Genomic DNA, 13,771 nt, shown 5'->3' with positions numbered 1-13,771 from the left:
CGCGCGATTCCATGATACAAGCTTCGCTACTGTCGTCGGTAGATCTACTACCTTGAATTAAAGTTGCGATGCGGAACCCTAAGTATCAGTGTCCATCACGGCAACGGGGACAGGGTGACAGGACGGAAGATCGACGGTGCCGGGAGACAAGGTTGCCGAACGCACGAGTCACGGCACTCGGCACTGTAGCGCGCGCCACTCCAACAATAGATGGCTGCCATTATCCTCCATTGTCTTTGACATCACTCCCAGCCTTGCGCCACGTAATGCTCTTGGATATTTTAGCCTTTTTTTTGTTTTCACTGAACGGCAATATTCCGCTTTCCGAGTTGAGAAAGCCGCATGTGGGAAGATGGCAAGAATCTCAGTCACCGGTCAGTATGCAGCAGCGTTCGTTTCGGTGGCGTTTGAGCGTCAGCGCCCTTTCGAATGGCCCGGCGCTGACGACGCATGAAACCGCTTCGCACTCGCGGCCTTTGTAGGCTGTGCAGGCAACTTGGAAGGACCGGACGTCTTGTCAAAGGCTAGTGAGGCTCCACTAATGCATGTCTTTCTCTACGATTAGTGGAGGCCCCAACAGCGCCACTCTTTTTTCTCCTCGTACCCAAGTGCTCAGCCGTTTCCATAATTATTGCATGTAGCCTTGGGTGGCTGGGCTGAGACAAGCTACGTAACGTTATAGTAGTCAACGTTACCCCAGCTTCCTTTGACATATAATCCATTAACGCCTTTTTAACTTTCTTCTTTCAACGACATCTACATACAAGACTTTTGCACGGGCAACGGATAGACAGTTTATCTGGTTTGGGTATCTACAACTTTACGAATCTCCGATTGACAACGAACAATACAACGACCTACAAATATTTGAGCTGAGCTCTACGTAAGATTTGGAACACACTTGCACACACCAATCATCATGTTCTCAAGAAGCATATTACTGCAGGCCTCGGCCATGCTGTCCATGTTCTACACATCGGCCTCTGCCCAGAATGCCTGCAACAACTCGCCAGACCTATGCAGCCGGCCATATAACAACATCACCTTTCTCGGCGCACACGACTCACCTTTTCTCCGAAACGAAGAGACATCCTTCTCCACATCGGGAAACCAATACTACAACACCACCGTTCAGCTTGACGCTGGTGTACGGTTACTCAGCGCCCAACTCCACAAGTCCAATGACACTGGCTTGGCACAATGGCATCTCTGCCACAGCAGCTGCAACCTGCTCGACGCCGGCACACTCGAAGACTGGCTCGGCGAGATCAAAACCTGGATGGACGCCAACCCAAACGACGTCGTAACCGTCCTCCTTGTAAACTCCGACGGCGCCTCCACCTCCGACCTAGGCACGATATTCAGTTCCTCAGGCATCGACAAGCTTGCCTACACCCCACCTTCTACCTCCATGCTCCCCCAAACCTGGCCCACGCTTGACGCCCTCATCGGCAATAACACGCGCCTCATAACCTTCGTCGCCTCGCTCTCCGAAGGCGCCTCAACCCAATACCCCTACCTCATGGACGAATTCACCTTCATCTTCGAAAACGACTTTGAAAACGTCGACCCCTCCAACTACTCCTGCACCCCAAACCGCCCCACAGGCCTCGGATCTCCCGACGCAGCAGCCCAGTCCGGCCGCATGTTCCTCCAGAACCACTTCCTGTACCAGAACCAGATCTTCGGTATCCAGTCTCCCAACGAGACGTATGCGAATGTTACGAATGGAGCAACGGGATTCGGGGCTATGGGCGTTGCGCTGGATGAGTGCACGGGTGTGTATGGGAAGCCTGCGAATTTCGTGCTCGTCGACTTTTTCAACATGGGCCCCGCGATTGACAATGTTGATCGTGCGAATGGGGTTGTGGGGTCGATTGTCGGCAGGAAGAGTGTGAGCGATGAGGCGTTGGTGCAGAGTACGGGATCCGGGGTTATGGAGAGGGGGAATTTGTTGGCGGTTGTGCTGGCGGTTGGTGTTGCTGTTGCATTTGGGGCGTGATGATTTTTTTTTGTTCTTCTTTTACGAGATTTTTTTTACTGCATGGCGATGGAGTTTATAACACTGGGTTTTATCTCTGTCCAAGGCGACATTGAGTTTTGGGGCGTTGTTTGCTTGTTTTAGGCATGTGAGATTTAGGTCTTGCGGATACATAGTATAGTTAGCTCTAGTTTGGATGCCATGGTGACGAATCAAGATGCTACGATTGTTCAATACTATATCAAGTCTGGATTTCCTATACCATAGAATAGTGACTATTATCCAACATGCTTCTTCACTCATCAAACGGTGTAAACTTCTCAAGCACATGTTCCGCATCTTTCAACTCCCTCAGCAGCACCTCCCGATGACCCTCACTCCTAACCCTGATTTCGCATTCAAACTTCCGAGGCCGAATATTGAAGCCCTCTGTGTAATTGAAAATATCGTACCGCACACCCGGCTTAGGCAAGATATCAAACGCCCACAGTATCTTGGCCAAGGCAATAAAGAGACTGTTTTCCGCCAAATGGGCCCCAGGACAAATTCTCCGGCCCCAGCCAAACGACGAGTGGCCTGTTTTTGCAGGATGCGGCTTCCCAGAAACACGTGTGGGGTCTTTTGCGCGCTGGGCAAGTGTCTCATCAAGGAAACGCTTAGGGTCAAAGTGGTGTGGGTTTGGATAATACTCGTCGTTCAAATTAATAGCCCACGAATTGCCGATGACGGTGGTGCCGGACGGGATGTAGTGCCCGTTGTAGTAATCGTCTTCTGTAGAGGCGTGCGGTGTGCCCCCAAGGACTGCGACGGGACGCCAGCGTAAGACTTCCTTGACTAGAGCACGGATGTATGGGAGATGTGGTTCGTCTTCGAATGTTGGGGTGCGATTAGGGCCGATGAATTCATCTAGTTCCTTATGGGCTGCGCGTAGGGTTTCAGGGTGTGTGATGAGAGCAAGAAAAGCAGTGCAGAGGGTCGAAGCTGTGGTGTCGGATCCAGCACCGAACAGGGACGCTGGGATGTAGGAAAAGTCGCGGTCGGAAAGCGGTATATCCTCTTGCTTGCGAAGCTCCAAGAGTAGCTTGCACAGCGAGTCTGGGATGTCTTTCCCTTGGCTCTTTGCTTTAGCAAGATCAGAGCGAACAGTTTCGACTAATGCCATGTTCGCAGCAGCTTCTTCTCGCCCCCGGCTCTTTATATCTGCTTTCCAAGGCGCCAACATATCAGGAATGTGTTTCAAGATTGGAAACGACTCGACGAGGTATTTTCCAGGCACATTGAGCGATGCAGCGACGTGCATGAATTTGAAGCGTTGGTGGATGACGTGGGCATTGAGCGAATCAATACGGTGCCCATATGCAACACAGAAGACGATGCTGGAGGTAAAACGCTCAAGCAATTTCTCCCAACTTGCAGGGCTTTCTAACAATTGAGAGCACAGCCGTGATGCCTCTGCCGTTTGCACAGGTTTGTACAGCCTCAGTGCCTTGGGTGTCAAGGCCTGGTGAAGCAGTTTTCTTCGCACACTCCATTCCTTGCCGTAAGGCTGCACCAGTATGCTTGCATTGTCCCACAATATCTCGCCCATAGCCACCATGCGAGGCCGAGACGAATATTTCGCGCTTCGTTTCTCCATTAGCTCCACGGCAATGTCGGGGTCCGATATGACGATGGTGGGTTTACGTCCGATCCATATGGTAAACATCGGGCCATAAATCTTCGACCATTCCTGGAACTGGATCCATGGCTTCGATTTAGGAAGTTGCAGCTTGTTGCCTAAGAATGGGAGAGGTGTTGGGCCTGGAGGCATCCGCAGCCATATCCATACGTCATGAAGCAGCGCTACAAGAGGTACCGCGACTATGAGAGAAAGCCATAGATAAGGCGGTAGGTGAGCGAGGGCGTCTAGTGCCATGTTAATTCAGTTGTACAAATATCATGAAGACACTGCTGCAGAATATTTGTGAGCTTGAGATGCATTTATATTGTCGAAGCCAAGCAGTACTGAAATACACAATGTCATACTCGGCAGTTGTACATGCTCGCTTTTTTCGTTCCGCGACGCATGGCGGGGAATGCGGGGTGTTAGCCGTTCCTTTGTGCTATGTAGTATCTCCGAGCGAACCCCACTACTACAATCAGCTTGGTCTCTCTTTCTTGTACGATTGATCTTCATATGAAGTGCTCAGAATTTCAAAAAAGCATCAACGTACGACAGCAATCAGAAAAACAAAAATCGGGATTGAAAATTTCATGTACCAAAAAAACATACAACAGCTGGGATTCGTCAGTGGTCGCCCACCTGAATACTAATCCGCCGGTCAATGGCTTAACGTATGGAGATCCAATGAGAGCCAGTGCTGCACTTTGCCGATGGTCGTATGTGAAAGAATGCGCATGATTGGAGTTTATCAACTACTGTGGTAGATTCTTGATAGACTGTAGTCGACGCTACAGCCTACGTACTGCATTGCGGTGGATTTGCCCCAGCTATTATGCAAGACTACACTGCACTCTACACAGTAAGCAAGAAGATGATTGTTGGAAGAATGTGTGTGTGATGCGATCCATATGCGACTGTTTTGGTGGCCCCTAATCAGGATAATTACTGCAAATTGGTGGAGGTGATAGTAATACCGAGCATGCCCGTGTTGGCAGGGAATATACGAGGCATCCCCGGTTCTTGTGTACCGAATGTTTGGGGAACTCAGCACGGCTGAACTCTGACAACAGATCAGTGGATAGCTGCAAGCATGCTGTTGTGCGTAGTACCCAGAGTGGTGATTGACGTGGTACTTTCTGATTTAAACTTGTATCTCGTTGCAGTTTGGTAGTTATCAGTTGGTGGTTCCCAGCACCCGGCGCTATCCTCGGCTGGTTGGGCGAGCAGAGTGATGACTGGGTTGGGGCATGTAACAATAGTGTTAAGATAACTCATGTGATTACGACCAAGTTTTAGGGAACCGGTTGGGGGCGTCTTAGTTGGCACCCAGGAAGGATATGTAGATCGTCGAAGAACGATTTAGAGCTTCCAGAATGTCAGTTAGTCCAGAATAACTACGGGCCTGCGTACCGGTGCAGCAGGGATACCTAGGATTCCGCCATGCTGTTTACTTGCTACGAAGGAATTATAATGATTGACAGTAAGAGACCGGGATCATGGCAAAGTACACTTCCGACTATTAGTCATAGAGAAGAGTCCAAAGGCGTCGCTTTCTTGGCCATCGACAATCGACACGTGTTCTGGTAACATCCATTGAAGGCGCATGGTATCGCTATGAAGCCTGCAATCAGGAAATGTAGTCCAGCGTATGGTGGTCACATTGTTGCTATGTGATAGCCTAATTTTTCAAGTTTCACTCAGTAGTATAAAAGTGTGCACATGCTTCAGTATTAGGCTATTATTTTGGCCCCCATACTAGCTTTGTTTGACTACAAACTTTTGTGTGCCGCCAAAGCATGTAAGTAGGCATCACAGCTGATCTATTAGACATTTTCCAATAGAACAGAGCCACCCTCTGCGAATTCCAAGTCCACAGATGTAGCCTAGCTTCTCCACAAAGCCGCTACGAGCTGTCGCCAGCATTGCACACATGGGAGTCAGTCACGCATTCCGGGTTAGACGTTGTTTAACAATAGTCCTACGCCACAAACTTAGCCTGGTGGCGTTGATTGACGGATTGTTATCCGGCGGATAGTCTTTCCGTCAGAAACACGAAGGCCAGCCGCTTGCGAACGCTGGGCTGACTCTAGGCCCGTGTTGCGATGGAAAAGCAAGGCTCGGGTACACAAGTAAGTCAGTATTTCAATACCAAGAAGTCAAGAAGCTTAAAGAGCCCCACTCCAAGGGTAAAGCCATGAGCTGATCATGATGCCAGATTGCCGTCGCTCCATGCTGCATGCTCTCGTGTGGGTCCTGGTTGGGGTCTGGTGAGCACCATGTATGTGAGTACACTATGATGTTGTTTTTGTCTTTACGTGATTACCTGTAAGCAGCATGTCTATACTTGGATACTTATTATCAGCCACATTGAGCAAAGCTGCCGGCTTCCGTCTGAAGATTTAAAGTCCAAGAGAGATGATCTAGTTTGTCTGGCACCAAGGAATGGTGGCAAACAATAGTGTCCGTCACCATTGCGTTGTCGTGGATAAAGTGTTAACGACTAGCAATAGTCGTGGTATTCTAGTGGTTGAATTTTGTTTTTTTGCCATTGCTCGATACTATACTTACATGATGCCAACACTAGTGCAATAAGCTTGTGCTTTTGAAAGGAATGTGGCGAATGATAGTTTGATTGGACCTTGTCGTCTGCATGGCACCAGAAAAGCGGGCGGCAAGCCTGGTGTATGGCGCCTGGAATATGCAGTGGAAAAGTGGCACGGTAGAGTCGACTGGTTGGGGCAAAGCTGCTCATCTGTCAAGTATGCCTCCCTGTCAGTACATACTCAACAAGGACGTTCCGTCTCTGTGGGTCAGTCTCCGCTGCAGATTTGGGAGGCTTACTTGGCGTCTAACGGTATCAAGCCACGAGACTCTTGCTCGGATAAATCAGAGCGTCCTCAGGCTACGGCCCCGCTGGTCCATAGGTTGATTGTGCCAAGGCCGTCCAAGAGTTGGCGTGGATTGGCAGACAACGTACAGCCGGTCAAGCATCCGGGCTTTCTTGGTCGCGTTAACTTTCACCGCGCTGACCTCAAACGGTGCATTCGCAATTTGCATCAACACAAGACTCGTTGGACGTCAAGATTGAAGTCGAGGACAATGCGGCTAACAAACCAAAGGGCGCGGGGTGTGCGGCAGTTAGCGATGCTGTAGATTGTCCGACCCCACAAAATGCCTCGCTTCCCCAGGAAACAATTAACTTAAATCCAACAGCTCGGCGCCTGGGTTCAGCCTCGACCTAATCTATAGAGCATGGACATGCACGAGTGCCCGCATCGCAGAATTTCCGAGTCGAGTTGTGGTGTTGAACGATGCGGCGGCCATGTGCAGTAGACAGCTGTTGTTGTCGGCTGCAGCCCGGCGAGCTGGGCTTGGTCAAGCCAGGTGACGGCGACCCAAGCTTTGCCCCAACCCAGCCCACCGCACCACACCACACCACACCACACCACCGTCTGAAGAGGATGGCGGCCTATTCAGATGGATGCTCGTCTTGCCAGATGATTCATAATTTCCAACAATAGCCGCCTGGGCTTGTCTGAGGCTGTCCATGGAATCGAAACTAGACAGCAGTTTGTGCTCATGGCATCCACTGGCCCTTGGTCTCCAAGCTCCAGATTCCGCCTTCGGGGTGCAGGCCCATTTATCCATCTTGGCAGCTTGTGACATTCCGCAACCAGAAGAGCTTGTCGCGAGACTACAATGTGGTTGGCTCACCTCAGACTCGAGGCAACCAGGAAAGAGGTGAGCGGCGGATGCTAAGCAAAATTATCCGCGGGACGAGTCGCCTGTTGTCTTCACCACCTAGTCCTACCCATCCAAGACTCGGCATGATAAGCCTCTGGCCTGGCCAAGCCCAGCACGGGTGGAACAACGAAACGAGGCAAAATGCCCATTTCCATCTTGCCGCTGCCGTAGAGCCTTCGCATGTGATTTGCCGTGGGGAAAAGTCCTAATCGCTTGTGGCAGACCAAGCCCACCGTCTTTTGCGATTCTGAGCCATCTACCGACGATCGACTGTGCCTGGTCTGTAGTCTATGTACACACTAAGTGACAGCAACGGCCACAGTGGGACATGTCGCCCTTCAGTTCGTATTAATTCTTTGGCCGTTGAATCGAAGCACTTCACAAAGGCCAAGTACGGCTTGGTGTCCTTGCATCAACTCTTGTCTCTCTATACTACTCTTTGGCCCCATGCAACCATCTACTTCGCCGCCCTGGCACGTTGTGGCCTTCTCGAACGCCTCCAGACACCCCATGGGGCCACCCCATCTGGCAGGGGACGACGTTGGAAACACTAGCACCAAGCCAACAACTAGCGTCCACACGAAGAACTTACACACAGATTCTCGGCTACGGCGCTGCGGCCCTCGTGCCCACGGCTGGCTCAATCCAGCTTTCTTGGTATAATCTTACTGGCGCTCTCCACACTTGCTGTCAAGCACCCGTCCTGCACACTGCGGCATCCATGTCCGTCGAACCGTCAGGGATAATCTCCATGTCCTAGTCGTCCCGTCCCCACTCCCGGGATCGCCTCTGGTACTCGCGCGTCAGATATAAGTACGGTACTCGTCGCCCCACGGCCATTCAGATTGTTCCTCACGGCCATCTGCAAACTCGGTGTACGACCCTCCTTCGTTACCTTCGGCCTTCTTGACTCTTCGTCGTCTCAACTCGTCGTTTGCCCAACATGGTCGCCATGGGAATGAGCGCCCCCAAGGGCAACAGCGCTGTCCGCGAGGATGCACCTCAATTCGAAAAGGTCATCTGGTACAAGCACCCCAACATGCGCAAACTCTTCTGGCACAGCTCAGTTCTTTGCATTGCCTCTGCCACTACTGGTTACGATGGGTGAGTACAATTCAGCTTGACAACATATCCTCCGGCTAATCCTAAATTCTAGTATGATGATGAACTCCTCGCAGCAGATGAACAAGTGGACTGAATACTTCGACAACCCCACCGGTAACCGCCTTGGTCTAATGAACAACATGTACAACATTGGTTCCATCGTCAGTTTCTTCCTTGTCCCTTACCTTACCCAATGGACCGGACGTAAAATCCCAATCGCTGTCGGCTGCTCCATCATGATTGCAGGTGCTCTCGTCTCAACTTTCTCCACTAGCTGGCAACTCTACATGGTCGGTCGTTTCATCCTAGGTTTCGGTAACTCGTTCGCTCAGATGTGCTCGCCTATTCTTCTCACCGAGATTTGCCATCCCCAACATCGTGGTATCTTCACTGCTGTCTACAACTGTCTCTGGAACTTGGGTGCTCTCTTTGTTGCGTGGATTGCATGGGGCACATCCCAAGCCGACAACCATTGGTCCTGGCGCTCCATTACCCTTCTTCAGGGTCTTCCATCGCTTCTCCAGCTCATGTTCATCTGGTGGGTCCCTGAAAGTAAGTAACATGGTCATGAATATCCATTTGTACATCAAGCTAACATGAGACAAAGGCCCACGTTGGTTGATCTCCAAGGAACGCTACGAGGAAGCGCTGAACACTCTTGCATACTACCATGCCGAGGGTGACCGTGATAATGTAACCGTCAACTTTGAATACACCGAGATGAGGGAAGCCATCCGAATGGAGGCCGATGCCAAAACTAACTCCAGCTACATCGACTTCGTAAAGACCAAGGGTAACCGATGGAGGTTGGCCATTCTCATCTCCCTTGGTATCATTTCCCAGTACTCCGGTAACGCCCTCTTCTCCAACTACATCAACTTGGTCTACACTGGTGCTGGAATTACTAGCCAGGATCAAAAGATGGCTGTAAGTCCAGCTGCAATTCTTGCCAAAAAGGTCTCTACTAACCCACGATATAGCTGACTGGTGGTGAACGTATTTTGTCTCTCGTCGTATCCACATATGCCGCTACCTTGATTGACAAGGTCGGACGTCGTCCCCTCTTCCTGGGCGCAACCACTGGTATGATGATGTCGTTCGTGTGCTGGACCATCACCTGCGCCGTATACGAGAACTCAGGCGAGACAAACAAGGGTGCCGGATACGCACAAATTCCTTTTGTGTGGCTCTTTGGTGTGTGCTATGCCTTTGCTTGGTCTGGTCTGCTTGTCGCCTACGCTCTTGAGATTCTGCCCTACGCACTCCGTGCCAAGGGTCTTATGATCATGAACATCACCGTCCAGGCCATCCTCGCTGTCGGCGGTCAGACTAACCCTGTCGCTTGGGACAACCTCCCTAAGCACTGGAATCTGGCGCTTTTCTACACTCTGTGGATCTTCGTCGAGCTCGTCTTCGTCTACTTTGTCTACCCAGAAACCAAGGTATGTATATGCATCTTTTGCCACATGAAGCCGTTGCTAACTATGTACTTCAGGGACCCACTCTTGAAGAAATCTCGCGCATCTTCGACGGCGACGATGCTGTTCCCCACGTTGACATGCACGCCATCGAGAAGGGCGTCCACAGCGAGCATCTTGACAACCTCGGTTCCGAGAAGACTCCTCATGTCGAGCACGTTCGTGTTTAAGGGGCGCTAGCCCTCTCTCGTCTTGCAGTCTAGTTGTTGTAGTGATTGTAGGGATACAGTTTAGTATTTGCGGGTAGTTGCTTATCAGAGCTCTGTAGCTTTGATTACAATTCTTATATTGGTGCTTCATAGTATTCATACTGCACAAAGTGAAATCTGTACTCCATTAATGATTTATTTGTGAAAAAAGGCTCGAGTACATGTAATTGATGTTGATGAAATTGCTTGATTTCCTATGAGCATCAGCTATCCGAAAACCATCTCTATCCAGATTAATGACTAACATTTCGAAATTACAAGATGTTGTGTTCGAGTTTTGTGAAATCATCGCTACATTTTAACATGATGAATGAAACTCGTTCTGAAAATGAAGCAATGGTTTGTGATAGTCGCCCTAATCGTCTGAACCAAATAGTAACTACGGCCCAGCAACATGCCAGGTAAGCTAAGTCCAAAACCCAGAGTTAGCACACACTGAAGAAACTTAGAAAGTGTACTTATGACTGAAACAGACCCCAAAAATTCCTAGTGCTTATTGTTTCCGCCCTGGACTGAAAGAGGGGTACATTATTGCTGAATTGCAAGATTAGTATGCAGGTGGCAACATGAGTATTCAGGCAAAATGTATCAATGACTGCTACAAATGTTGGTATTACATATAGACCTAGATACTAAGCCTTATCTGATTGGACTGTTCGTTTACAGTCGAAAGGCTGTCGTTTGCCTTACATGCAGATCCATACATCAAACCCCAGCTGATTGGAATGTTGGTTCACAATCGAAATGCTGTCTGTTGCCTAACGCTCCTATGAGCGGGTAATATATTTTCGCTTGGTTGGCACATGCCGTACGTATGTATCTGACTAGTTTGCATTGCAACTTCCTATTGTGCCATCCTAATTCCATGAACGACTGAGTTAGATCCATGGTAATATGCAACCACGATAAAAGCTATGCTCTGATAAGTTTATAGTACAGATTTTACTTGTTTTTGTCACATCAATCATTTTAACGTATAGCAGTTTTTAAGGTCTTTGTAAAATAAGGCGTGCAACATTTAATATGTATCATCTGAAACTTCCAACAAACCGCTCGTATAACATTGAGCTGTGATTGCAAGATATTAAAACGAGTCAACAACACAACGTAGATCAGCACCTCATCAAGAGGTATGTAAGATCAGGCAGACCATCAGGCAGCCACCTAATGCTTCGAATATATCCAATATATAGCTCAAAGTCGAATATAAAAGACATGCGATACTCAGAAGCCTCCTCACACATCCCAGAACTCAACCTCAACCATCCCCTTCAAACCATCTCACCTTAGTAAACAAGAAGATTTTTCAAAAAATCACCTCTCAAAATGCAGTTCCTCACCACCATCGCCCTCACCCTCGCTCTCACATTCTCCCCGCTCGCAACCGCAGCCCCAAATGCCATCGTGAGCCCGGATCTCCTTCCCCGCGACATATCCAACATGCCCAATGGCATGAAATCGCTTCTAACCAGAGACGCTACGGCAGACTCCATCGTCCTCGAGAAACGTGCAACCTGCGTTTCTGCATGCCTCTCTGGCTGCGGCTTCTGTGGCAGCCAGGGATGTCTCGCCAATTGTCAGATTAACTGGTATGTCGAGCTTGAACCTCTTCCTGATCAACTTCTCCTTCCCACCTTTTTTTTTGGGGGGGGGATAGGACAAAGGACGGAATTGAGAGCTAATTGTATAATGCGCAGTTCTATCTGTTGTGAGATTCACAACGGGGTATGCACGGACTGTGCTACACAGTACGAGTGCGACCAGTAGTGCTGTGATTGGTACAGTGTTGCTAGAAGGACTACACATTCGTTTGTATTTGATAAGTAGGGAAGATGGATAAAATGCCGTAGCTTTGAATATACAAATGTGATCTTCAATAGTTTGTGGTTATGCTAAGTAAGGACACCGAGAATGTATCTTGCCATGCAGCTTCGATTTTCTTCACCTTCTTCTAATATTGAATGACGTTAGAAACAACATTGACTAGCATCAAGTTGATCTAAGCATAAGCGTCGTATTTCCTATGTTGGCAGGAAGGGAACGCAGTGTCAAAAGTTAAAGCGAACCTAGTTTGTTCTAGCACGACTGATGCGTCTTAGCACTCAGGATGTGCCACTAATCATTACATTACTTAACAACTGAGTCATCGAAAGCTACCAAATATTACAGATGTCATCATCAAGCTACTATAGGAGGAAAAAATTATGCATTACTTATTGACTACCGGGAAGAGTGTTCGGGTTGCGGAGAGTTTCTTATGCAGGGTGTAAGCGCGAACCACACTAGCGTGGTGGGCCACCGTCGGGTCCCCAATGTCATCACCGTCTGATAACAGCGAAGACCCCAAGCCATTTCCCCAAATTTTCTAAAGAAATCTTCGAGTCCGTCACCAAACCATCTCCTTTATCTATCGGAAGCAGTTTCACCGGATCTTACAATCTGATTCTCCGACTATACGAGCGCAACTACGATGAGTTGGAAGCATACGAAGATGGAACTTTGATTGAGAGAGAAAGAGTTGGATCGGCCTGGATCACAGAGAACTCTAGAGCTTTGCTATGTAACGAGCTATTTCCAGGACATCGGGCTGCAGCAAGGATCCATTTTCGAGATACTCGGCTGGTACAATTCTCTTGAAGGACGGGGGCGAGTGTCGACAACGTATACGCTACGAAAGAACAACCGTGCAAAGCCGATCCACCCGCAATACATTTTGAAATACTGGGCCGATATCGTGTTACGGCGACTATCGATTTTACATCATCGAAATGCGAACCGCCATCATTTTTCTGAACAGCCATAATTATCACAAGAAATGTTGGACACCTCAGAGCGTCTTATTTTTTTAACAAGACATCAATTGGATGCTCCATATGATCGAACTCTTGGATCCCTTTACACATGGCTCGGTAGTTATGTCCATTGTATTTCACAGTCGGTGGTATCGTCATCACAGTGCGAAACGAGCGAAAAAAAGAACGACCAGAGGCGCCCGGCCCGCCTCCGATGTTGGAACTTTGGGCCATTTGAGATGTACTATCGATTGGAAGCCTTGAATATCATTTTCTGAAACCCCTGCCTGTTTCATTGCCTCCAGAATGGACAAATCGGTTTAACAACACGATGTCTCAACGATTACACAAAGATTTCCGCTTCGTTGACATATACTCATAATTCTTGGTAGAGCTCGCACACCAGCTTCTTACGTTCAAACAAGCGAGAAGCAAAGCCAACATGATACATCGAGTGAGAGACATGGCTCCTACCGATAAAGTATGGCATTGCTATTACCAAGGTGTTATCTAAGCTGATCCTTAAAAGCGACCATAGACTTGTCCAATCGCACTTGTCATTTCTAAACCCCTTCACCGTACGCTCTACCGAGAAAAGTCGACCAGTCACCAAATTTCCGAAACCAATGACTTCATCTTGCCACTTGGGTTTCGGTTCACCATATCCACCATTTAGGATCCGTAGCCAAAGGACTGGCTCGTGACGTAGCCCTTACTGCACTTTGCATTAGCATTGCAATCATTGTAGGTAGCGCACTGGACCCAAACACTACCACCGTCACTGTCACCAGTAGCAGTCC

The 13,771-nt window shown here is 48.9% G+C and overlaps 4 protein-coding genes across 4 annotated transcripts; 3 read left to right on the top strand and 1 right to left on the bottom strand.

The window, feature by feature from the left end:
* The first annotated feature begins 820 nt into the window (after window positions 1–820).
* Window positions 821–2,139, top strand: COCSADRAFT_241301 (uncharacterized protein). The gene has a single exon (XM_007705508.1). It carries the CDS (start codon window positions 920–922, stop codon window positions 2,000–2,002), a length of 1,083 nt encoding a protein of 360 aa, XP_007703698.1. The 5' UTR covers window positions 821–919; the 3' UTR covers window positions 2,003–2,139.
* Window positions 2,140–4,377, bottom strand: COCSADRAFT_241315 (uncharacterized protein). The gene is made up of 2 exons (XM_007705507.1): window positions 4,254–4,377; window positions 2,140–4,110 (listed from the first exon to the last, which is right to left on the bottom strand). The coding sequence occupies exon 2, from the start codon at window positions 3,894–3,896 to the stop codon at window positions 2,277–2,279; it is 1,620 nt and encodes a 539-aa protein (XP_007703697.1). The 5' UTR covers window positions 3,897–4,110; window positions 4,254–4,377; the 3' UTR covers window positions 2,140–2,276.
* Window positions 4,378–7,868: 3,491 nt separating this feature from the next.
* COCSADRAFT_124960 (uncharacterized protein) lies at window positions 7,869–10,334 on the top strand. Its single transcript, XM_007705506.1, has 5 exons — window positions 7,869–8,492; window positions 8,545–9,044; window positions 9,100–9,419; window positions 9,473–9,934; window positions 9,988–10,334. The coding sequence occupies exons 1-5, from the start codon at window positions 8,332–8,334 to the stop codon at window positions 10,138–10,140; spliced, it is 1,596 nt and encodes a 531-aa protein (XP_007703696.1). The 5' UTR covers window positions 7,869–8,331; the 3' UTR covers window positions 10,141–10,334.
* Window positions 10,335–11,505: 1,171 nt separating this feature from the next.
* COCSADRAFT_163661 (uncharacterized protein) lies at window positions 11,506–12,321 on the top strand (the record flags this gene model as incomplete). Its single annotated transcript, XM_007705505.1, has 2 exons — window positions 11,506–11,768; window positions 12,279–12,321. 2 exons carry the CDS (start codon window positions 11,506–11,508, stop codon window positions 12,319–12,321), a joined length of 306 nt encoding a protein of 101 aa, XP_007703695.1.
* Between the last annotated feature and the right edge of the window lie 1,450 nt (window positions 12,322–13,771).

The sequence above is a fragment of the Bipolaris sorokiniana genome, assembly GCF_000338995.1.
Source record: "Bipolaris sorokiniana ND90Pr unplaced genomic scaffold COCSAscaffold_14, whole genome shotgun sequence".
NCBI classification, from domain to species: domain Eukaryota; kingdom Fungi; phylum Ascomycota; class Dothideomycetes; order Pleosporales; family Pleosporaceae; genus Bipolaris; species Bipolaris sorokiniana.
Note: the sequence above shows the minus strand (reverse complement) of the source record. Positions and strands in the feature narration are given on the sequence as shown.

Coding starts and splice junctions, on each gene's coding strand:
- COCSADRAFT_241315 (XM_007705507.1), bottom strand. CDS start 3,896: ATGGCACTAGACGCCCTCGCTCACCTACCGCCTTATCTATGGCTTTCT.
- COCSADRAFT_124960 (XM_007705506.1), top strand. CDS start 8,332: ATGGTCGCCATGGGAATGAGCGCCCCCAAGGGCAACAGCGCTGTCCGC. Junction 9,045..9,099: donor CATCTGGTGGGTCCCTGAAA/GTAAGTAACATG, acceptor CATGAGACAAAG/GCCCACGTTGGTTGATCTCC. Junction 9,935..9,987: donor TTGTCTACCCAGAAACCAAG/GTATGTATATGC, acceptor TATGTACTTCAG/GGACCCACTCTTGAAGAAAT.
- COCSADRAFT_241301 (XM_007705508.1), top strand. CDS start 920: ATGTTCTCAAGAAGCATATTACTGCAGGCCTCGGCCATGCTGTCCATG.